This window comes from Callospermophilus lateralis, chromosome 17, assembly GCF_048772815.1.
Source record: "Callospermophilus lateralis isolate mCalLat2 chromosome 17, mCalLat2.hap1, whole genome shotgun sequence".
Classification (NCBI taxonomy): Eukaryota; Metazoa; Chordata; class Mammalia; order Rodentia; family Sciuridae; genus Callospermophilus; species Callospermophilus lateralis.
Genome location: NC_135321.1, coordinates 26604929 through 26629577, shown reverse-complemented (window position 1 = coordinate 26629577; position 24649 = coordinate 26604929). Strand labels below are relative to the sequence as shown.

The window sequence follows — 24649 nt, the reverse complement described above, 5'->3', positions numbered from 1 at the left end:
AGAACCAAGTAACAATAATGATGTAAGGTTATAGGGACATAAGTAGTTGAACTCTAATACCTGTAGAAGAAGGGGTCTCGCCTTTAGATTGATGGGAAGAACAGCATGGGAGAAAATGCTGTTCTAATAAGAAATATGTTGCATATTTAGAAATTCACTGCAAACATTAACCCAGAAAGTTCAAGAGCCTTTTAACTCATTTACCTGATGCAATTCCCATTTGATAATATTATCGCTTTCTATTGCCATCTACTTGACTATCCCTATCAAAAACAGCCTTCCTCAACCAAACCGATCTGTGCAATAAGTAGTCTGGTGATTGGGAAAAATTAAACTCTGTATATTCCTCTTGTATTTAGGGAATTTCATTTTAATTCCACTATAGGGAGTTTTGTCAGAGCTTGGTTTTCCACCTCTGATGACTTTCCCCTGCTTATATTTAATTAAATTTGTACAATAAGGAGAAAGCCTAGTAGAATTCACTGAATAAAATTGACCCAAAAGTAGTTTGGTGTCAGGGCCAGGAAAAAAAAGCATAGCTCCCTTTTATTCAGAAGATTTTTTCAGAAAATTTTTATGTCAGACAGAAGTAAAAGACGATTTTTTATAATACAGAATTCAAGAGGTACAAAACTAAGTACAGTACCAAATCTTCTATTCCTGTTCCTTTATCCACTCTTTCCTTACCAGAGCAGCTGGCATTACCAGAGATTCTGTGCTTCTACAAACAAATTCACATAAATAAATATAATTGCCTTTATACAAATTGTATAATTATCTCCTTTGTTCCTTTAAATTTTGTTCATGAGAATTGCTCCATGTTACTATATAAAGAGCTTTCTCATTCTTGTGGCCCTGATGTATGGACATGCCATAATGAGCTAACTGGTATCCTGTTTATGGTTTGTGTTAGTCTTCTGTGATTGATTTGGGCAAATGTGAGTGGTTTTGACCACAATTTGACAGCAGAAATTTAAATCTCATTTAATACTTAAATTGAAGGAACTTGAAAGATCATTTGATTAATGGGCCTTATTGAAAATAATTGGTATTATAATTTTTATTTTAAGAAAAAGTCTATATTCATTTGTCTACCCACACAACTTGTTTCCAGAAGAAATAAGAGTTATGGTAGTTCAGCAAATTTATTTTTCATCTTTTTATTAAACATTTACAAAAGAAATTTGGTTGAAAAGACCAAAGCCCATGTCATCATGAGACTCCTCAGATTCTTTATTTGTTTCCACTTTCTTCTTCTCACCTGGAGGAGGACTTGCTGATGTAGCACCAGAAGCTGGAGCAGGTTTAGCTTCACTTATGTTACCAAGGAGGCTACCAATGTAGACTTTGGCCAGGGCGTTTGCAAATAAGCCAGGCCAAAAAGGTCTACATTTCTACTAGCTGCTCTTGTGACAGCCTTGATGATATTCTCTGTGTAGATTACCTCATTGTCCTGCATAAGGAGAATAATGTAGATCTAGGTGATATGGGGGATCAGAAGACCATGGTGGGGCAGTGCCGGACTCCATGACACTTATCTCCAGATTAAGTGAGAGCCCCAACAAGGTCTTAGCTTCTTTTGAAGGACCGACCCCCTTGGCAGTTTCTGAATAAATGGGGCAGTAAATTTTATTTTTCAACATGACATTGTATTGTGATATTTTGAAAAGGTCCATCCTTGAAAAGTGCTGCCTTCTTTAAAAAAGTAGAGGCTTGATGTTTGTTATTTATGGTTGATATTAATTTCATTTCATTATATTTCTCAGGTATTTTAACTTTAAGGAAAAAAATATGTATTTCACTATATATATATGGTCTCAATTAGCATCCACAGAAAGTGACAAGCCGACAACCGGTCAAGTTTATTAGAGTGATTCCTCTAATCATTGCATGCTTTCCCCTTCCTCTATTGGTCACCTGGTTATAAATCAACAGAAAAATCAGTTTTCTTTTTTTGTTGCTGGGAATTGAATCCAGGGCCTCATATATGTTAGGCAAGTGCTCTACCACTGAACTTTTTATTTTTATTTTGAGACAGAGTCTTGCTAAGTTGCCCAGACTGGCTTTGAATTTGTGATTTTCTTTATCTCAGCCTCCTGAGTTGCTGGGATTACAGGTTTGCGCCACCATGACCAACATCAAACACTCATTGTTAGAAAATCTAGGGTTAATTCTTTGTGTGTGGGAGGTATTTTAAATCGACAATTTTTTTTCATGTTTGTATTGCAAACATACTTCATTTATGACACTTTAAATTTGTTGTTTTAACTTTTACTCTGTTGGCTTTCAAAAGTGTTACATTACTTTTGAAACAGTGTTAGGAAAAACATTTATGCTTATTTTTATTTAATTGAAAAATTAGTAATGATACAAATATGCTTATGAAGTAGGCTATCCATGGGAGTATTTTTTAAAATATTTTTTTCTTTAGTTGGACACAGTACATTAACTTTATTTATTCTTATGTGGTGCTAAAGATTATGGAACCCAGTGCCTCACACATGCCAGTCGAGCACTCTACCACTGAGCCACAACTCCAGCCCCCCATGGGAGTATTTTAAACCTAATAAAATATTCCAGTAGCTATGAATGTTCTGGTTTTCATAAAAGTATTAAGGAAACCTATCAGAATTCCTGTTTTATTAGCAGTTGAGAACAGGGCTATGAAAAATAAAAACAGGTATAGAATATCTCTGTTTGTATTAACAAAAAGGCTTAGCCTGTTAGACCAATAAAAGAATTTTTCAGATTTTTTTTGATTATCTTCTATTATAAGTTGAACCATCAGGTAACTTGGTAGAGTCAACTGATAAATTTGCCACAGTGCACATGACTAGCATTAGATTAATGTTGTGTCTGTGATTTATGGAACATGATGGTTTTTGCCCTCTGTAATGTTCCATGGGCAGGCAAGATATTGACTTGTGTTGCACATTCTTAGCATCCTCTTAAAAACTTACCAGTTAATGAAATCTGCACTCTATAGGTCCACAGATTCTTGTGGTTAAAGATTACTTATTCCTGCCTCTTTCCCTCCCTGCCTTCCTTCCATTCGCCCACTTCCTTTGGACTGTTTCTTCATGATTAATTAGAGATATATTATTCACAGTGTTGGTGTGGGTGTTAAATTCTAAATTTAGCATGTAAGGTGTAAAATGTGTGTAGGATGCCTTCTCTTAAACCCTTTAGAATCATTCATAGAGTAGAGTTTCCTGGATTCACAAAGTAGTTGAGGGGCTGGGGATTGGCTCAAGTGGTAGCACGCTTGCCTGGAATGCGTGCGGCCCGGGTTCGATCCTCAGCACCACATACAAACAAAGATGTTGTGTCTGTCGAAAACTAAAAAAAATAAATTATTAAAAAAAAAAACAAAGTAGTTGAACTGTATTTAGAGGCCATTATTTATTGGGGAGGGGGATTTGCTTAGACATTATACTCAAATTCAGCATGAGAGAGAGATGGGAACTAGGAAGGACCGAGGGAACAGTGAATGTGGCCATTCATTTTAATGCTACTTTTGAGCAGTCTTACTTGGAGGGTTGTGGGTACAGACAGGTTTGATATGCATACTTTGGTTGCTCATTTGCCAAATGCATGTAAAGCATGCATTGTTTTGTAAAAAAGAGTTTATCTCGCTATTTCTTTTTTATTTATTTTTTGTTGTAGATGGATACAATACCTTTATGTATTTATTTTTATGTGGTGCTGAGGATCGAACCCAGTGCGTCTCACATGCAATGCCGGCGCTCTGCCACTGAGTTATAGCTTCAGCCCTCAGACTACTTTTTATTTTTTTAAGGTGTTCTTTTTCATTTATATTAAAGTCAAATATACATATTAAGTACATCAGAGTTTTGAAGATCCTTTTTCTATTTATTTAAAGTTCTGAACTTGAAAATTCTTGTTTATTTGCTGGCTTTGTAAGTTTAGTAATAGTGGAATAATGTGCCCTTCTTAGTAGTTGAATTTGCTAGGATTTTGCTAAGCTCTTTGAATTTTCAGACTGTTTAAAGCAAATGGATAAGGACATATAATATTTTAAAGGCCTTCAAAATGGTAATTTTGATTAGAAATCTTAGAAAGTGGGCATGTTTGTTGAATAAATAATCCTCCATTTCTTTTTATTGATTTTGTGTGTTTTTGTACAGGTTGCTTTCCTGTTGCATCTTTGATATCGTTTCCTAGACTCTGCTCCATGATTTAACTTGAAATTCTGAAATGAAGATGGAAGAGGCAGTGGGAAAAGTTGAAGAACTCATTGAGTCTGAAGTCCCACCGAAAACATCAGAACAAGAGACAGCCAAGGAGGAAGATGGATCTGTAGAACTGGAATCTCAAGTTCAGAAAGATGGTGTAGCAGATTCTGCAGTTCTTTCTTCAATGCCTTGCTTGTTGATGGAACTGAGAAGAGACTCTTCTGAGTCTCAATTAGCATCCACAGAGAGTGACAAGCCGACAACTGGTCGAGTTTATGAGAGTGACTCCTCTAATCATTGCATGCTTTCCCCTTCCTCTAGTGGTCACCTGGCTGATTCAGATACATTGTCTTCTGCAGAAGAAAATGAACCCTCCCAGGCAGAAACAGCAGTGGAAGGAGACCCTTCTGGAGTGTCTGGTGCCACAGTTGGGCGTAAGTCTAGGCGATCCCGTTCTGAAAGTGAAACATCTACTATGGCTGCCAAGAAAAACCGGCAATCCAGTGATAAACAGAATGGCCGAGTTGCCAAGGTTAAAGGTCATCGGAGCCAAAAGCATAAGGAGCGGATCAGACTACTGAGGCAGAAACGGGAGGCTGCTGCGAGAAAGAAGTACAACTTGCTGCAGGACAGTAGTACCAGTGACAGTGACCTGACTTGTGACTCAAGTACAAGCTCCTCAGATGATGATGAAGAGGTTTCAGGGAGCAGCAAGACAATCACTGCAGAGATACCAGGTAGAGGATGTTTTTTAAACTGACTGTAAAGCAACTGATGGCATTTCTCAGCTGTCAGTCTCAGTTAGATGAGTGACACTTGAAAAAATCCAGGAGACCTGCAGCTCTGAGTAAATTTGAAGACTGCAGTCTGTTAACAAGATGTGGCCAATTAAAAAATCAAAAAACACCAAACCTTTTCTGAGGTTTCCAGTGCACTTTAGCACATCAGCAGAAAAATTATTTAAGTTGTTACTGGTAGGGACAAGATTATTTTTTAAGTAATGGAATATCTCACAAGTCTCTTTCTCTGTAATACATTACCTGAACTCCCATCTTTGCCTTTCTAGCACGGCTTAGATTTAACATTTACTATTCAGCATTATTATGAAGTATGTTTTCCTCAGGAATAGGCAACTTGCTTTATTATATAGTCACTGCACTTATGGTGTCTGAAATGACACGTTCTGTCTTTCATTAAAGTTTTCTAAGAACTGCTCCTCCTAAAATGGTAATTTTATGTTTTCCCCCAATTATGAATGATAAACTAGTTATCTTTGTTGCATACTCACATTGGACAGATTTTTTTTTTTTTTTGGCAGAATTTCCCGTTATTCCCCAAAGCTTTAAAAAGTTTGTTGGAAATTTATTTGTTCCAGCTGTCATTGGTGTAAGGGTCTGTAATTTATTACATGTTTGACATTTCTACTTTCCCTGTATTATCACATCTGATACTGTGTACTATGACAGAGACAGTCTTGAAATTTCATAGTGGAAGAAAGATGATATATGAATGATTTTGAAGTGGGAAATTCTCACTGGTCAAGACTGATAATGATTAGAAAAATTTTGTAAACTACCTAATGTTTAATAGATCATGATAATATTGTTTATTGCTGCATTAAAGAGGGGGAGATTTTGGTTTTCTAAAGTTTTATAGGTGACTATGCTTCCCCCCCAGTTTTCTGTTTCTACACACAAAGACAGCATATTGCTGATATAAAAGGATATTTCAAGAAAAATCATATTGGTTAATTAAGCCTATAACTAACCAAACTTATATAAATTCATCAATAAGAATGATTGGTTTTAGAAGCACTTTATAGGTGTTCAACTTACAAATAAAAGCTTCATCCATATGAAATATTAAATATGAATTTTAAACAGTCTTTAGAAATGCTTTTTATTCTTTGAATATCTCTTGAAAATTCTTTGGTAGTTCCTTGTATAAAAAACACTCAGAGGGAATTTACATAAAGCTCATTAGAGAAGCAGACTTCAGGGTTGTTCTAAGGTAGGTTCTAGGTATATTTCAATTTTAGAGTTAGTAATATTTTTAAGAAAGCCTTATTAACACCCATAAACTTGTTCATGAATTTTTATATCCTGTTCTCATGCATTCTTATATCCTGTTCTGATGTATTAATCAAGATCATGATAGCTCTCTTGAACAGTCTTTCATTCCACTAACCAAATACTTTTTATGTAACTTCCCAATACATGACCCTTTTATGGAAAGGGAGAAGATGAGTGGACAGAATTCTCTTTGAAGGTGGAACCCCATTGTAGACATGCCATGATAAATATCTTCATGGGTAATTCTCCCTGTTTGGCTTATTTAAATAGCTTAGGTATGCTTTAGTCATATTTGACTACCTTGACCATTGTTTAAAACCTCTAAAACACCAGTAGTCTCTTTCTTATCTATTCTGAATTGTATACTAATCAAACACCAAAGTAAATTAATCTGAATCTATAGTTTCTATTTTTTTTATACTATTTAGTGAATTTTTGGCTTTTGGAAATATGTAGAGTTTTCTAAGGTAATGATGAAGAATCAAATGACAGTTTAAGGTGCAGACCCACGTATATGACTACCTATGTTGGGCACTGCATAATTTTGCGGGGGAAGTGCCATTCATATAAGACAACTATGAATGGTCTTTTCTGTTATTATGCAAAGCAGCAAAAATGGAACAACCTAGAGTTTAAATATTAGAAACTTCAGGTCAGCTGTCTATATTGTTATCTCTGAAAAAATGTGCATCATGCATTTTTAATGTAAATTAGGTATACTTTAGTTTCCTGAGTTGATTATGACTTTGGGCAAGAGGGGAGACATGTTCAACCATATAGCAAGAGCAATTGTTGAAAAGTTGTGTTATGAACTAACTTGAGTGAATAACATGGACATTCAGGGAAACTTAAACTGGATGTGCCTAAGAGAATATCTTGGATGTTGAAATTTGCATCCAGCTGTTTACACAGAATGGAAACCAAGGGGAAAAGTAAAAACTTCTTACTACATGCTGTTTCATCAAGGTATAACTAAGTCGATAATTCAGAAAATGCTTTATAAGATTTTGGCAGCAGCATAAAAGTTGAAGGAATTATCTTGAATGTACTCTTATGCCAAGTAATATAACAATTAGTGCATTTTCTTTTAAAAAGTGCAAATAATGATGTAGACTAATATACTGCATGATCAAGCTTAATAATTTATTTTAATATCTAGGCAACAGATGCTTATTAAGGTTTTAAAAAATAATATCAGTTAACTGACAGGTGGCTTGTTATTAGCATTCGACCATTTTCTTCTCAAACGTTTTGGGAATATGGATGTTATAATAATCTGTTTGGAGATACCATACCAAGATAATTCTGGCAATTCTTTCATTTGGATGACTTAAAAATGAGCCAAGAATATTTTATAGTAAAATTTGTAGTATTTTGTAGTGAATTAATGTCAAAATGGTTATTCATGATTTTTATCAAGTGTCTGATTCATCTTTATAGATTTTTTGGTGTGTTTTATGTATTTCCATGATTGGAGCATTATTTTTCATGAGGGGGCAGTCTCTCTGTAAAATCACTCCTTAACTCTATAAAATAAGCTGTTGGAGGGATTTTGATTTTTTTAATATGAATAATGGGCGTTAGACTCCATTCAGTTCAAGAAATTCATTCTGTGAATAGACATGTACATCTGTGTACATGGGCAGCAGGAAAAAAAAATTCATAATTAACATAGGGTGAACCCCAGGTAGCTTCATCTTGTCTTGGCTATAATTGCTTGCTTTTGTGTGGTCTAATGGTATACCAGATAAAATACCTAGAGTAGGGTTCCAAAAATGGTACCCATTGTAACAGGTAAGAGACAGTTGTCTCATCTAGTTTCCTCTCTTGAAGAATGTCAGAGATGATGTTGAAGACAGCTGTTTAAGGTCACCTGAATTCTCTCAGTCCACATGAGCAAATCAGAGTAGCTCAGTCTGCTGAAGCTAGGATCCCAGCATCCATTATTCACCAGATTTATGTACTGAATGTATCATGACAAGCTGTTGTCTTACCTCACACTTTTTCCTGTGGTAGAGATTATTATACTTGATCAATTTACTGTTACTTGGAAGTTAAAACAATAACAACAACAGCATTTCTTTTGAAGTGGTAAATTCTTTGTAGAAAGTTTTGGAAATGGAAAACTGTGAAGTAAAATATTAAAGTCACCCATAGATTCACTTTTGTCAACATTTGAGTATGTTTCGTTCCATAATATATAACAAAATTTGTCACTAGATAATGCTTCTATTTCCTTTTCCTTTTAAAGTTATATTTTGAGCCTTTAACCTAAATGCTATTATCTAGGATATTTGGATTTTGAATAATTGAGCTAACTATAACTTCTTCTATGTCGGTCATTTGGGCTATTTTTACAGCTTGCTATCATGAGTAAGAGTATGAACACCTAGGGCTCTTGACCTTATACTTCCTACTGCTTTTTAAATGTTTAGGATGGAAATGTGGATCAGTGAGCACTTGCTTAGCACGCATGAGACCCTGGATCGTTCCCCAGTAGCACACAAAAATAAGTAAATAATAAAATATATTTTATTCTATCCAGGAATTTTGGATGTCTGTCCATTATATTCTTGCTATTGAGTATTTATTTTTAGAAAATCTTGCTGATGAAGTAGAAGAATTGTATCTTATAGTAATTTGCATTTCTTTGATCAATACAGTAAAGTTGAAAAATCATGTTTGGTCATTTGTATTTTTTTGATAAACAGTTTATTCTTGTTCTTTTCACATTTTCCTCTGGCGTGTGGTTTGTTGCTATTGTTTTTCCTTATGAATCTGTGAGGGTTCTTAACCTATTGGATATTTAATTGTTTGGAATAACTTGAGCAGTGTGAACTCATAAGACCCTAAGCCCATAGAGAGAATTCCATGAAGCACATTATTGGCCTTTTCCTAGATTGACTATAAAGTTATTCTCTCAGTGACAAAAGCTCCATGTCCCTAATATAGGCCTTTTGTAATCTGGATATATTTTGATAGCTATTTAAGAGACTTACTAAATAAAAAAACTGATAATAAAACACTGAAACAGAATAATCAGGTAAAAACTATTCAGTAAATGCAAACCAAGTGGATAAAATTCATCCACTTTAACCTGGCTATATGTTAAAATCACCAGGGAGAATATTCTGATGCTTGGAACCCACTTCATCCCAATTAAACTAGAATTTTTGGGGTCTGATCCTATGGCATTAGCAGTTTTAAAGCTCCCCAGGTGATGAAAGTGAATAGCCAGGATTGAGAACTACTCTCAGTTAAGTGAAAGGTGAGCTGGGTGCTGTGGCATGTGCCTTTAGCTCCAACTACTTTGGAGGCTGAGGTAGGAGATCCCTTGAGCCCAGGAGATCAAGCCCAACTTAGGCAACATATCAAGACCTTCATCTGAAAAATTAAATAGAATAAAATAAAGTGATATGCTAAGTCTCTCATAGCAATGGGTATCAAGTTCTAAACAATGCAGCCTTGTTTTTTTTTTATTTTGAAATTGTGTTATTATAAACCATGCATTGTCTTATATTAATTAACAAGCATAAGCATCTTTTATTCTATTTAAATGAGTAATTTAAAAGCATGAATTTTTAAAATGTAGTTTTCTGTATATTAAAATATGGATGTTAACTTCAGTTTACAAGCTTTTAAGTTTGGTAGGTATCCTGCCTTTGGCAGTCTGTTGGGTTAAAGCAGTAAGATACTATTTTTGACTTGCTTTTCCTATCTTATTTTCTAAAATGAGTGCCTGCGTTAAGTTTTTATATATTAAAGCATAATTGTTGCTTTTGATATATCCTATTTTGAGAAAAAGACATATATCAGTATTAATAAAAGTGGTCTGTGTCTTTAAAGTGAAAATATAGCCGCTGGAATTTTTTATATGCTTTTCTTTAGAGCAGTTTTAGTTTTATAGCAGAATTGAGCAGTTTCTATATACCCTTGCCCTTATAAAAAGCCTTTCTCACTCGCACCATCCTGAACTAACATCTAGATTTGTTACAATGATAAACATATATTGACATGTCATTGTCATCCAGAGTCTGTCTTTTACTGTTAGGGTGCCCTCTTGTTCTGGGATCTGTGAGTTTGGGCAAATGTGTCCCTCTTTTTAAAGCCTCAAAAATGTCTTGGTTATCAGTGTTTATTGCTGGTAGTAATCTTTATGAGGCTGCAACTTATTTCGTTGCCCCCTGCACAAGTGTTTGTACACTGTAGGGTTTTTTTGATGTTGTTTTGTTTTGTTTTAAAGTCAAGACAGCATAGGGTAAGGAATAATCAGAGGAAAAGGAATAAGGTGAAGTTAGAGAGGTGTTAGAGGCAAGCCTTTCTGAAATTTTCATTTGCTGGGTAGAATTGGGCTAAAAAGTTGTGCCATAGCCTAAAGGCATGGAAAATAGGTGATGTGACTGATTAAAACATTCTTGTTGTATCTAACTATTCTTGTGAGGTTGATATTGAAACATTCTTTTTTATCTTCATAAACAGCCACTGGGTGATAAATAAGCCATTTTTTCAAAAGTACCCTGTACATAAGAGCCATTTCATAGGACATTCTTTATAAAACTTCATGCTAAGTGTGGTGGCATATGCCTGACTGAATCCCAGCAGCTCAGGTGGCTGAGCAGAAGGATTGCAAGTTCAGCAAATTAGCGAGGCCCTGAGCTGCTTGGTTAGGCCTTATCTCAAAATAAAAAATAAAAAAGGTTAGGGATGTGCCTCAGTGGTAAAGAGCCTTTGGGTTCAATTACTAGTATCTTCTCTCTACCCCCAAAATGACGTCTTTATGTAGGCAGATGGTATAAAGCCAAGATTGATTGATTCCATTGATCATTTATTCAGTGAATTTTTGTGCACATCTAATGGGCAGCATTGGGGATTGACTGGGAACAGAGTAGTCAGGAGTGGTCTGAGGAATGAATACTTTTAATAGGTCTCTGACAATGAAGAGTTTAATGTTAATTTTGTTAGAGACCTAAATTAGCCTAACTCAAGGATAAACAGTATGGCTTGGGACCGTATCCTAAATTAGAATCCTATGAAATCACTCCTCTACTGGATATTAATAGCTATATACATATTTACATGTTTGGAACTAGCTGCATTATATGTAAACAGGTTTTCTTTACTGCAGGACAAATCAGAGCCATACTTCTCCACAGGAGTAGGATACAATTTGTATCATATCCCAATTAACCATAAAACTTTTTTTTGATTGCATATATACATTTGAACATATTGCGCAGATCATTGCTTATATAAAGCTAACCCAAAGGTACATATGGATTCTGTATGCCTTCTATGTGTTTTTCCATAGGTTTTTTTTTTTTTAAAAATGAAACTTTTGATGAAAACCAGTCAGCTGAGAATTATTATATAATAATTTGTTACAGATCAGCTGCCAAAATAATTCTTAAGAATTTCACAGTCAAAGCACTATATTCAAGGATATAGTGGTTCTGGATCAAGACTGTTCATTAAAATCATCTAGGGAGCTTAAAACAAAATAAACCTCAGATGCCTTGTATCCATCCCAGGTTTTGGTATTGTTAAATTATTGCAGGTCTTAATGTTCAGCAAAGGCTAAAAACTACTGTTATATATTAAGTCTGTTGTATAGTAACAGAATACATGCTCCCAGGCAGAATCATTGAAGCTATGAAAAATGATAATGTTATCTTAATCTTTTTTTTTATTATTTCTCTTGGAATTGGTTACTTTCATTTGGCTAATGAATTAAATGCTATTTATCAGTGCTGTATTTATCAGGCTTTTCTTAGCAACATTTATGCTGTTTTTTTTTTTATGTTTTATTAAAAATACAATTTTCAGAATTAATATTGTTTTTATCAAATGACCTCAATGTCTTTAAAGCTGACTTCATTCATGCTGGGGTATCTGAAGGAGCACCCAAGGAAATTCCAGGATTACTTGATGGGGATTCTATGTGTGATAGCAACTGCATAGGCAGTGTCCTAGAAGAGGCCCTGTATGAGCTGTTTTTCCAAGATGCAGAAGCAGACAGAAGAAATTCTGCATACGAATGAAAAAACTAACTCATCTTGATGCTGGTGAAGAGATCAAGCGGCTGCTGGAACCCAGGGTACCTAAAATGCACTAGTTGGTCAAAGAATTTCCCCTGTCACCCTATCAGGTGATATCCCCTTATAGATGGATGCCTGATTCCCAAGTACAGCCACAACAACCCTTTGTTGATTCTTATTTGTGACTTGTTGAAATGTTGACAGTAATGTAAGAATTCCCAGAGAAACAACAATTTTCCAGTTAATATTTCTAAAAATGGGAATAATACGGAACAGTTTAAAGGTCTATCACAAAATTGTTAACTGTCTGCTTCTTTGGATTGTGCCTGTTGTAAGTTGCATTTCATAATGTTTTGAAAACTAAAGTAATAAATGGTTTATTTAAAAACATTTTAAAAACAGCCTCATTATCTGGCCCAGGCTCGCCTTAAATGTGAGATCCTCTTGCCTCAGCTTCCTGAATAGCTGTGGTTATAGATGTAAGCCACTGTGCCTCGCTAAGGTGGATGCCAATGTGCCTGGCTAATTTTGAATACTTAATTTTTAAAAAAATTAAGTATTCAAAACAAATTACAGAGGGTTGTTTGTTCTCTCTCTCTCTCTCTCTCTCTCTCTCTCTCTCTCTCTTTTTGGTACTGGGGTTCAAACCTTGGACTTCATGTGTACTAGACAAGCACTGTCACTGAACCATTATATCTCCAGTCCTAAAGCAGTAGAGTTTGATAAATTTTAGTCTATTTTTGTTACGTAGATTGGAATGTAGAATCGTATTTATATAATAATCAGAGCAATTCTCACCTTTATACTCGTTCAGGCCAAAAAAAATAGTAACATTTAAAATTGGGAATTTATTGAATTAAAATAGGAAAATAGTTAATAATTTGAGACTCTCTTAGCATTAGCATTTATACTCTACCAACACTGGACTCCTTCTGATTCAAGTCTTATAATTCAGTAAAGATGAATGAAAGTACAGAATGAACGTTTTTATATCAGTGTTACCTATTTCATTTAAATGAACCTGTTTGTTGCTAGTCTTTATTTAGAGTTAAAATATTAAATAACATTTGAAATAGTAAGAATACATTAGTTTTTTTGAGCAAATATTGACTGTACCTACTATATAAGATATTGTAGGGAAAAAAGATTAGATTGCAGTGTGATTTTTATGTATGAGAAAAATAGTACAGTAGTCTTCCCTTATTGGCAGAGGATTCCAAGACCCCTTGTAGATGCCTGAAATTGTGAATAGTAAAAAAACAAACTCCACAAAAAATAAAACCTTATATATACCCTATTTTTCCTATAACTATTATAATGTTTAATTTTTAAATTAAGCACAGTAACAAATTAATAATAGAAAAATCAATATACTGTAATAATATTCTCAAAATATATTTTATTGTACACATCGTTCTTGTGATGACACGAAATGATATAATGCCTACATGAGGAGACAAGTGAAGTAAATGATGTAGGTATTGTAGCCTAGAAATGGGCTACTATGTAAGGGTTACTTGACAAAAAATTGTGGTACTGAGTCACTCAATTTTATAGCCAATATTTCTATTAAGTGACTTATAGACAGATAACATATACATTGTGGATACACCGGAAAAAGTGATAATTCATGTCCTGACCTGGATGACAGGAAAAATCACACTACTAAGAATAGTACACAGTTTAGAATTTGTGAATTGTGCATTTCTGTAATTTTCCTTTTACTATTTTTGGATCGTGGTTGACTTTAGGTAACTGAAACCACGGGGGAACTACTAACTATATTTTTCATCACTAAATGGATGAACTAATTTGCGCTTTAACTTAAAGCCCAGTACCCAAGGTAATAATCTAGCAAATATCATTCAGTGGTACTGTCTGGTACTGTAGTATAAAGGTACCTCTAGAGGACAGACAAAATGGTTACTCTATCAAGTATATGTATTCAGTGGGTTTTTAAATTGCTGATGACTAAGTTTGTTGGTTTTCAATCTCTGTACTGAAAATAAATCTCTTAGCTATGTTAAAGACCTATGGAGTGTGTCAAAGGAAAGAAATACCACAGGATTGAAAGTCTTGGACCATATGTTTTTATTTGAGGCCTATAGTTGAGAAATACTGTCTCCCCTCCCCGCCCCAGGATTTGTAGGAATGTCATGAGAAACAGCTAAATTAGAATGAAAATCTTCAATAAGAATATGTAACTTTGCTAATGTAACTGGCTTTTAAAAATTGTGCTTTGTACTAGTTTCACTTAAAATAGAAATTTAGGCTTTCTTTTAGCATTTGTTAACTTAATGACTGTATTAAAAATGTTAATTTTATTACTTGATGAAGTTGTAACTTCTGAAAAATCTAAACCTCTTTTATAAGAGCTGGTCTATTTAGAGTTTAATATAAAAACAGTTTTTAATTTTTCTTCGTATTCGTCAGTAACTATACTTAGGAAAACTGTCATTGCTTTATTTTTTTTCTGCTGGGAATGAACCCAGGGCCTTTTGTGAATGCTAAGCACATGTTTTACCACTGTGCTATATCATAGCCCTGTCATTTTTAAATTCAGTTCTATGTCCAAATATTTACAGATTGTAAATTAACAGTAATAGACTAAGCCAAGTTTTTTCCTTTTCAAGTCTTGAATTGAAAAATAACTATGATTTAGTTTTTTCTTTTCAGAACTTGATGCATGAGAATTGGGAGTTATCTTTGGGGAAGACTTATTAATGTGCTCACTTACTTAAAAATATATGCATAAGTAGAGACTTTTATTGTCTAATGACTGTCAGAATTGCTGAACTTTGTATTTGACCAGTAAGCATAGGTTTTTAACATCAAGACTTTTCACCCTAAAATATATAGAAGCTTATTTATAATGATGGGTATTTCTTTGAAATGATAATACAACACTTGCACTCTGTGTCTGCTAATATATATGTATTTTAAGTCTTACGTCAAAAAGAGCATATGGTTTTGGATGGACTGAATTTTAACTAATCTGCCATCTTAAAAGCTTATGTTTATTCTGTCTTTACCTTTCTCCCAGGATCACAGATTTTACTAGACATGAATTTTTGGACATTAGAAAATATTACTTTCATTTCAGCATGTTAATATGACATTAAAAAATGACTTTTAAAATGCATGTATAAACTGCTTCAAGCACTTAATACAGTTTTCTGTTTCGTGATAAAATGTTTAATATATTAAGCATGTCTGAAATGCTTTTTATTTTTAAATTAGAAAGGTTATTTATCTTTTAAGAATAACATCTAAACAAATTATTGCCGATATTGTATTGACTGGATATATTCTAATTTTTCTTATCATTGTATAATTGGGTAAGAGCTCTGTAGATATTTTTCTTTAAGAAAAATACAATTTCAGTGGAATGGAATTTAAAACAAGTTTGAGTATTTGATATTCCAGATAAGAATATCACTTTAATATTTTACAAGGTTAGTTAGTACTAATAATTTTGGAGCCCTTTTCTACACAATTTTGCTTAAAGATGTAGAAACAGGTTTTGGTAGAAAGGAGTTCCATAATACATTGATCTTAATTAATAGATTATATGTCAGAAACTTACTATGAAGTAAAATTTGACATTCTAGTTTGGAGTTTAACCTTAAGAATAATTTTATAGCAAAAACATATATAAAGAATTTTTAATTCTGATTTTCATTTTTGTACAGTGCCTTAAAGATAATGTTACTGTCATAAAGATTGTTGTTTTGAAAAGCAGTACACTTGGCTTAAAAATATTAACATCTTTTCCAGATTGCACAATTAAAATTTTTTTTCCTGCCAAAATAATTTGGTTTTGTATTATGGACATTTAAAGATGTACTGTTACATGTTATTGAATTCTCCTTCACAGAGGCAACGTCTGTATTCCTAAGATTACAAGTACTGATACTAGTGAGAATAACTTTTGCATTATGTGATGATGACTCTGTAATTTAGGTGTTAAATTTAAGTGCCTAGTGGTCCTTTCTTCATTTCCTTCATTTCCCTTGAATTCCTTTAGTTTTTCTAGAATTTTAAGTAGGATTAAGAATGTTTCCTATTTGGATTTATTTGCAGACTATGAAGGACTAATGCTGACAGGAAACATCTTTAACCTATAGCACTAATCCAGACATGGCTGAAGTGCTTTCTATTTAAGAATAAAATACTATATTCTGAATATTTCACTTCTCTAATATGTGCATTTTATCTAATATATCAGAAGATATTTTCACTTGTAGCTTTTAATTAAATGACTGTTATAGACTTAAAAAGTTAGTGCATTAAAAAAAATTACTTTTAAATAAACACTTGAGAGATGTTAGGGGAAAATTTTAGTTATAACTATTACCAGCTGTTATAATTTATTGATATTTCATCATAGTATTTCTCTTTAGTTGGTAGTATTTAGATGGCCTTATCTAAAGTTAAGTGTATTTTCTGATAATCTGTCCACAGTCGCCTTCTGCCTGGTTTTTACTAATTCGTTGTTTTAGAACATTAGATACCTGATCATTTTAAGAGAATTTAACCAGCAGATTAGATGGTCTGGTTATTTGAGCCACTTTCGTAAGCAGTAATAACTTTCTTAGTCATATTAATGCATATTTTATGTGTATTAAAATTGATTATAACTTTAAATGTACAAATAAAAATTTAGAACATAACATGGTTAAATTAATAGTTTGATACTGAATATTTTGCATTTTGTTTTTTAAAATTAGAAGCTTATCTGTTTGTTGTTTTTCCCAAGTCAGAGAAATGAGCCTAATCTCAGGGATTTGTATATGAGTATGTATATGCACGTGCATACCCATGATCAGAATTCTGAAATAATTCTGGCAATTTCTTTAATGTTATGTTTGACAAGTACTGTAGGCAGTTAACTATGCTTTAGTCTACAGTGATTCTAATGGATACAGGTCACTAACATAATATTCATTCCCAGGTATGTGAGTAAAAAGTTGCCCACATGTAAACCTAGTTATGGTAATTAAATAGGAGGAAAGGGCTGGGGTTGTAGCTCAGTGATTGAGCGCTTGTCTTGCATGTGTGAGGCACTAGGTTCTAAGATCAGCACCATATATAAACAAAAAAGGTCCATCAACAACAATAACAACAACAAAAATCAGAAAAAAAGTCTTTAAAAAAATTAACCAAATATTTTGTACTTAATTTTTTTTAACTATCAGATTGAATAGAAGAATATATGAAAACTAATTTATTTTGCTTATTGTGTTTTTCATTACTATTCCCCTACTAATTAAATAGATTTAACACCAAGGGTTTCTGGCTATAGTTGTCTCTGTTTACATGAGATTTACATAAAAGCTATATGCAAAATCATTTGAAGTGCATTAAGTCTGTTAATGATATATATATATATATATATATCATTATTTTTTTGTGGGTGGGGGGTTAGTGGTGGTACTGGGGATTGAACCCAGGCTAGGGGTGCTCTATCACTGGACTTGACTCCTAACCCTTTTACATTTTTTATTTTGAGACAGGATCTTGCTCATTTGCCAAGGCTGGCCTTAAACTTGTGATCCTTTTGCCTCAGCCTCAGAGTAGCTGGGATTACAGAAATGTGCCAGAACACCCTGGCAATGATATTTTATTTTTAATATACAGTTGACTTTGCCTGATAATATAGGTATTTTAAAATTATAAGAAAGAAGGTAAGCGGACTTCATGCTATCATCATTTGTTTAGACTAGAAAATTTATAAGCAAGTTACTTGAGTAAAAAAAGTGACATTTTATTTTGGTTTTTGTACTGAGGATTGAATCCAGGGGCATTTTATTAGATCCACACCCTCAGCCTCTTTAATTATTTTTAATTCTGAGATTGGTGTGTGTGTGTGTGTGTGTGTGTCTCCTGCAAAGTTGTTAAGGCCTTACTGAGTTTGCTGAGGCTGGCCTTGAATATGGGATTGGGATTCTCCTACCTCAGCCTCCTGAGTCTGGAATTACAGGTGCTTGCCACCATACCCAGCAGAAGGTAACCTTTTTAAAGTAATTGTACCTGTTATATTTTATTGAGCTCATGTTGATTTCCTTCTTTTAAAAGTTATTTGTATAGTACATTGTGGGCACGATGAAAAAGATTTTGTGGAGTGCCACATGTCAGAACATATAACATCAGAAGAATAATTCCAGCTGGGTGTGGTGGCACATGCTTGTAATCCCAGCGGCTTGAGAGGCTGAGGCAGGACAATCACAAGTTCAAAGCCATCCTCAGCAACGGTGGGTGAGGCACTAAGCAAGTCAGTGAGACCCTGTCTCTAAATAAAATTCAAAATAACATGGGGGATGTGGCTTAGTAGTTGAGTGTGATCCTAAAACTTTATTTCCATGTTGAGTGCCCCTGTGTTCAATCCTGGTATACCTCCCCCCTCAAAAAAAATCCAAGTTTATTAAACTTAACACATTCATAATATAGGCTTTACTTTTTTGGTGAAATTTTGAATATTATTTTTAAAAATTCTTAACATCCTCTTTAAAAATGGCATATATTATACTTAAGTACAGCGAAGTAATGTACCATTTTAATTTGCCTAGAAGTTATATGGACTTATGAATTGTAAATAATATGAAAAACTTTAGAACTCTATACTTTTCATTTTTTTCTTTCTGTTCCTATTCAGAAGTTTGGGAAAATTAGTGGGAATTGGCACCAAACTAGTAGTTTATAAGTATTGAGTAGATAATTTCATATTGTATTAAGTTTCCACAGTATAAAATAGAGGATGTCATAAAAAATGAAGGGATGGTGCATTAAGTGTATTTGGTAATGAAGTCGTCTTATAACTTTTAAGATCTGGGAAGAATATTATCAAATTATTGTTTCTTTCTATCTTCCACACATCTGTGCATTTGGAAGTGTAACTAACCGAGATAAATAAAAATTTTGAAAAAGAAATGTTTCTTGTTACTCTTTTGAGGACAATGTTGTTCTGTTAGTGATTTCATATTAGGTGTTCCTGAGTAAAGAAACCTGCTTTTCTTTAATGAAATAAATGGTTTTATAATTAGAATAATAGATAATTGATTTTGTCTGACTTTTTTCGGATGATTTTCAGTTTTACTATTTTTACATTGAAAAAAGAAATACCATCATCAACATAGAAAGTCAAGATTCTTTTTTGTTTAAAGTATATGCCCTACTAAATTATCCTATTAAAAATTAAGGAATATTTGAAAAATGGCAAAATTTAGACTATGGCTACTTCAAGGAGTAATAAGAAAGCTGGAAAGGCTGTATCTTTAGCAATGTAGGATACCCAGGAATGTGGCTAATCTAATGTCTGATTTTTGTACTCTTAGGTATATACACTGTAGTGCATTTAAATTTTATTCTCTACACATGGTAATTCTCAAAGCAATAGGTCCTGGATGGTGATCTCTTCAAATGCCCTATTTCTGTATTTCTAGGTTCCCTTAAATATTCAGATATGTTATTTAGTTATCTTTTGAATAACCACTTGATTCATAGCTTTTCTAACTTTGTAGCTTAAAGGTATGTTAAAAAGTATGTCTTTTCATCAACTTTCAGCTATTCTGAAAATCTTGAGTCTTCTACTTCTTTTGATTCTTTCAAAATGGTAAATGAACTCTTCATTTAGATCATTCATATATAGCTTTTCTGGGTATAATAAAATGACCAGTTATTTACCATTATGACATTAAGACCAAGTGTGATCCTAAAACTTTATTTCCATGTTGGAAACTTTGTCAAGTTTAAATTTTTAATAGTTGAGATAAGTGCAATGGGAAAAGTACAAAACAGATATTGATTCAGTTTTATTTTTAAGGTGACTTAACTCCTAAACATAAAACTTAAGTACATATTGTTGCATTTCGTTTTCATTTAACCCTTTGTTCTTGTTTTGTTTTTTGCTAAAATAGCTTTATGATATTATTCTAAAGAAAATATGTATGTTTTTAGTATTTAAGATTTTTTTTTAAGGACATGGAACTTTTCTGTATAAGTTATTAATGCCTTTGGTTAATGTAGTTCATTTGTTTAGAGTTGCTTTGATAATGATTGCTTTCTGTTTTTTCAGATTATTATGCGTGTATTTTCTATTTGACTTATTGTACTGAAAATGTAGCAGAAGTATTTTTGCCATTTGCAAATATAAATTTTCACTTTAGTAATCATTCTAGTATGTAATGAAAATGGCATTTTTTTTTCTTATGTAGTTTCTTCTAAAATGCAAATTCCCTTCTACATCTCTTGAGGTTTGCCTGTTTTCTTCTGTGCCTCATGCCCACCATTGCACATGTGTGCACATAATCCCCTGTCTTAGGTCCCTTTGTTAATTTCTAAGAACCCTTTTTCTGATTAACATTTTTGAGTCTTACTATCTAGATCAAGGCTGAGTATAGTATCTATCCTTTCCCCCTTTCTCTTGATGTTCTTTAGTTAATTAGCCCTGGGCCTAGTTCCTTTGAAGATTAGGGAGGAGGAGCTTTTATATGGTTCTTCAGTAGGAACAAGACAGAAATTTCATTTTCTGGTGAGGGGATTGGAGAGCTCAGGTATGGCAGAGAAAAAAAGGAATTTTCTTAGAACTTATTTGTGTGTTACTACAGCCACAGAAATGACGTCAAAGGAGCCTTGAACCTAAGATGTCACAATAGGGAGGGAGAAGTGATGTTTTTAGGTGTCTCTGTGGTACAAGATCTAATTCTGTTCTAGATCTAATTAGATTTTATAAAGGATGATGCTAAATATGGACAAATGGAAAATTGTTTTCTGTTTTTTTGGGTGGGGCATGTTGTTAATGGTAATTGAACTTAGGGCCTCAAGCATGCTAGGCAGGTGCTCTACCATTGAGCATATCCCCATCTGTTTTTAGTTTGAGACAGGTTTTGCAAAGTTGTCTGTGCTAGCTTCAAACTTGCCATTGTTTTGCCTCAGCCACTTGAGTACCTGTGATTTGGGTCGTGCATCAATACTCCCGGCTTCTATTCAGTTTTGAAATCCTAGGTCGTGTCCCCTCTCAATCCCTACCCCAGTGCTGGGGATTGAACATAAGGCCTTATGCATGCTAGGCAAGCCACATCCCCAGCCCTTGAAATACTTTTATATGAATACAGTCTAACATGTCACTTCAAACAAAAATATGTCACATTTGTGATGGCCTCATTTTGTTTAATCCCAGAAAACCATTTATTTAACAATTTGGGTTTATGTATGTGCAGTGTAAAGTATCAGTCCAGGCAATTATGTTTCCTCAAAGCTTTTTGAACGTAGGCTGTATTCAGCAGAGTGTATATGCAAGAAGAAGCAAACAAATAATGAAGTGGGCAAGCACTACTTGTAGTCAATGGAAAGGTAGGGCAGTGGGACCAGTATTTGAAGTCCTGTTTGATCCTGTATTAGGACTTTCTTAACCCTCATAATAACCTTTGAAGAAACTGAGGAGTGAAATAATTTATCAGAGTCACACATTTAAGTGGAGGGACAGGGAAGGGCTTCAATTTGTGTATCTGCTTACAGAAATCTGTAGCTCCTGTGCTGTACTTCCAGGCTTTAACTGTATGCTAGTTTTTCTTTCAACAATAAGAACAACTGTAGTCTCTTTTGGTTCTACCTAATTGGAACTCGTATTTCTCGACTATACATAGGAGTAGCAAATTGATCATTATCTTGTATAGTTTAAAATCCTGTACTTATGGTCATCAGATTTGAACAGAGAAATGTGTCATGGATAAACATAGTAAAGGAAAAGTTAGGTTTTGTTTTGCTTTGTTTTTATTTTTCTTTTTCAGGCCCCCCCGCCCATTAGAACATATTTGTTGAGGTAACTAATTTCATTAAACATTTAATGACAATAATGTACGTTTGGATCATAAAAGAGGAAAACTGTATAGGAATGTGTGACCCAACAGATACATTTTGGTATTTGAAAAGTCAGAATTTATTTTTGTAGGCTAGGAGATTAGTAAGAGATTACAAACATCTAGCATAGTATATATGAATCGATGTTCTTAAATAAGAAATAGTTTTTAGATTGCTTGTCTTTTTTTTTCTACTTTGTAATAAATGGCAAAAATGTTTCCAATTAGAGAAGCATTGCCTGGATTAACTGTAGATGAATAGTAATTAACTAATTGTGTTAAATTTACCTTTAAAGAGAGATGTTTTTAATGATTTAGGAAAGCTAGTAAGTTCATTTATATTTAAAGATTGTGACACATATCAGAGTTGGCAGCTGGGAGAATGTGCAGATTGGGTAACCTTAAATGTTGTAAGCATGGAATGTGTTTATGTTAATGACTAAATCTTAAATTGGACATGTTTTCATGTAAAATTTAAATGACTATTTTGATGTTCTTGAAAGTCAAAACAGTCTGTTAGTAGCAGTGCAAATGTTTTAACAGTATAGAAGAATAATCAAGTGAGTGCAAGGATGGTGTCCTCACGTTTGTTCTTTCTTGTAATGATTTGAGAACTCCTCCTGTTAGTGTTGAGTTTTCCTAGTTACTTCTTTGTGGTTTTTCTTTCTTTTTTTTCCTTCAAGAGCACTTTTTCTTAAAAGCAGATGAAATCACTACAAAATATCACCTATCTCATCATTCTGTGTAGCAGGAATCTCCTTTTTTAAAAGAATATCACAGCCAGGTATGGCATACACCTGTAATTCTAGTTACTTGGGAGCCTGAGACTGGAGGATGACAAGTTTGAAGCCCTCCTGGGTCATAGTTAACTGGTATTCATGTATTTGTTGAGAGTATAAGCCCTTGATGCCAAGTGCTTTAAGCATGCTGTTTAATCTTGGTTTGCTAATGATAGGTATGAGATGACCTTGAAATATAGGATCATTAATTGTGATTTATCTTTGAAAGTTGGAAAGGCAACCATTACCCTTTTTTTTTTAATTGAAGTTTATATAGTATTGCCTTGTCATTGTTTGAATATGTTTGAAATGAAAAATGACAGTGGTCATAATTTAACTGTTATATGTTTTTAAAATATGAAAATTTTGCTGTCTTTGTTTATGATAAACACTAAATTTAAGCTAAGTTATAAGGTATGCTGTTTGGAAATATGGAAGATACAAGAATGAAGCCACATAACAAGTTTTTGCTTGTATTTTCTACTGATGAAGACTTTCAGACAAGTTATTTCCTTGGGTAGGTGATGTCACTCTGCATGGATATATACACTTAAACCTTTTTGCATGATTGTACATGTAGGAGTGGTACAATTTTGACTTGACTGTTGACCTGGTTCCTCAATTTAGGGGTGGAGGTGGGGAATGTGAGGACAAGAAGTTCAGAATGGTAGTAGTGATAAATTTAAAATAAATCACTAAATAACTTATTGCAAATTCCTGAAACATCCACAAAGGCCACTTAAATTGAATGTATGGTCAAATAGTCAATATTGTACTTGGCCCTCATATCTTTTGCACCTAAGTATTTGGACATCACACAGTATCTTGATTCCATAATAATCATTTTGAACTCTGACGAAAACTCCATGAATTATGAAACTTTCTTTTCTTTCTTAGAAAAGAAAAATCTCAACAACAAAAATAAAAACCAACAGTTTGTTTTTTTTTTTTCTATTTGAACTAAAATCCATTACTAGCTGATACCAAGACCACATGGTCTTTGATGAACTTGATTGACCCTATTAGGGGAACTGGAAATTATTTTTGAGTAGCCAACTAAAATTGCCATGATCGTCAGAATTTCATTTTGTGACATGTCTGTTCTTTATACAGTGGCACTTAACAATTCATTTGCTTTTATGTTTGGTCACCTTTTGTTTTAAAGATGTTGCTACATAAACCTATGGTTCATTAGGTGCTCAGTTGTAAGTAATAAATACCTCAGGTGTGTTCTGTGTTATTGTTCAGTGACAGTTTACACAATGGATGTATGTATTAAAACAATAATTCTTCATTGTTTATATTTTCATTGGCATATACATTTCTTAGACAAAGTTTCATAAAGTAGGAGTGTTTACTATTATTATTTTTTGGATGATATTAGAAAACCAGAAATAAATGATGGTTTGCTTGCATTTGATAAATAGCTGTTGAGAAGGAAACAGCATTCCTTTATTTTATCTTTATTCTAAAATGGGGGTAGTAGAGGATGTCTTGAACGAAAACTATTTTTGCTTTTGCTGTCATGTTAGGAAAAGGTAGCATTAGCATTTTAAAGCATGTATGTATTTTACACGCATGAATATTGAGATATATTAGCATGAATTGCTGCAGTGTAATTACTTTGAAATTCAACTGTTTATTTTTTTTCCCAACTAGTTAAGGTGATTTGGGGATTGGAGAGATCTCTTATTTTTCCAGTAAGAACTT

The 24649-nt window shown here is 33.5% G+C and overlaps 1 protein-coding gene across 4 annotated transcripts in view; it reads left to right on the top strand.

Annotated features, from left to right (window-relative positions):
- The window catches only part of Ark2n (arkadia (RNF111) N-terminal like PKA signaling regulator 2N), a 90245-nt gene that overhangs the window by 41641 nt on the left and 23955 nt on the right, over nt 1-24649 (top strand). For all 4 annotated transcript variants that reach the window (XM_076836785.2, XM_076836784.2, XM_076836786.2 and 1 more), the window contains exon 2: nt 4149-4933. In XM_076836785.2, coding sequence (XP_076692900.1) covers nt 4219-4933 — 715 coding nt within the window. In that variant the 5' untranslated portion in view covers nt 4149-4218. The remainder of the gene's footprint in view (nt 1-4148; nt 4934-24649) is intronic.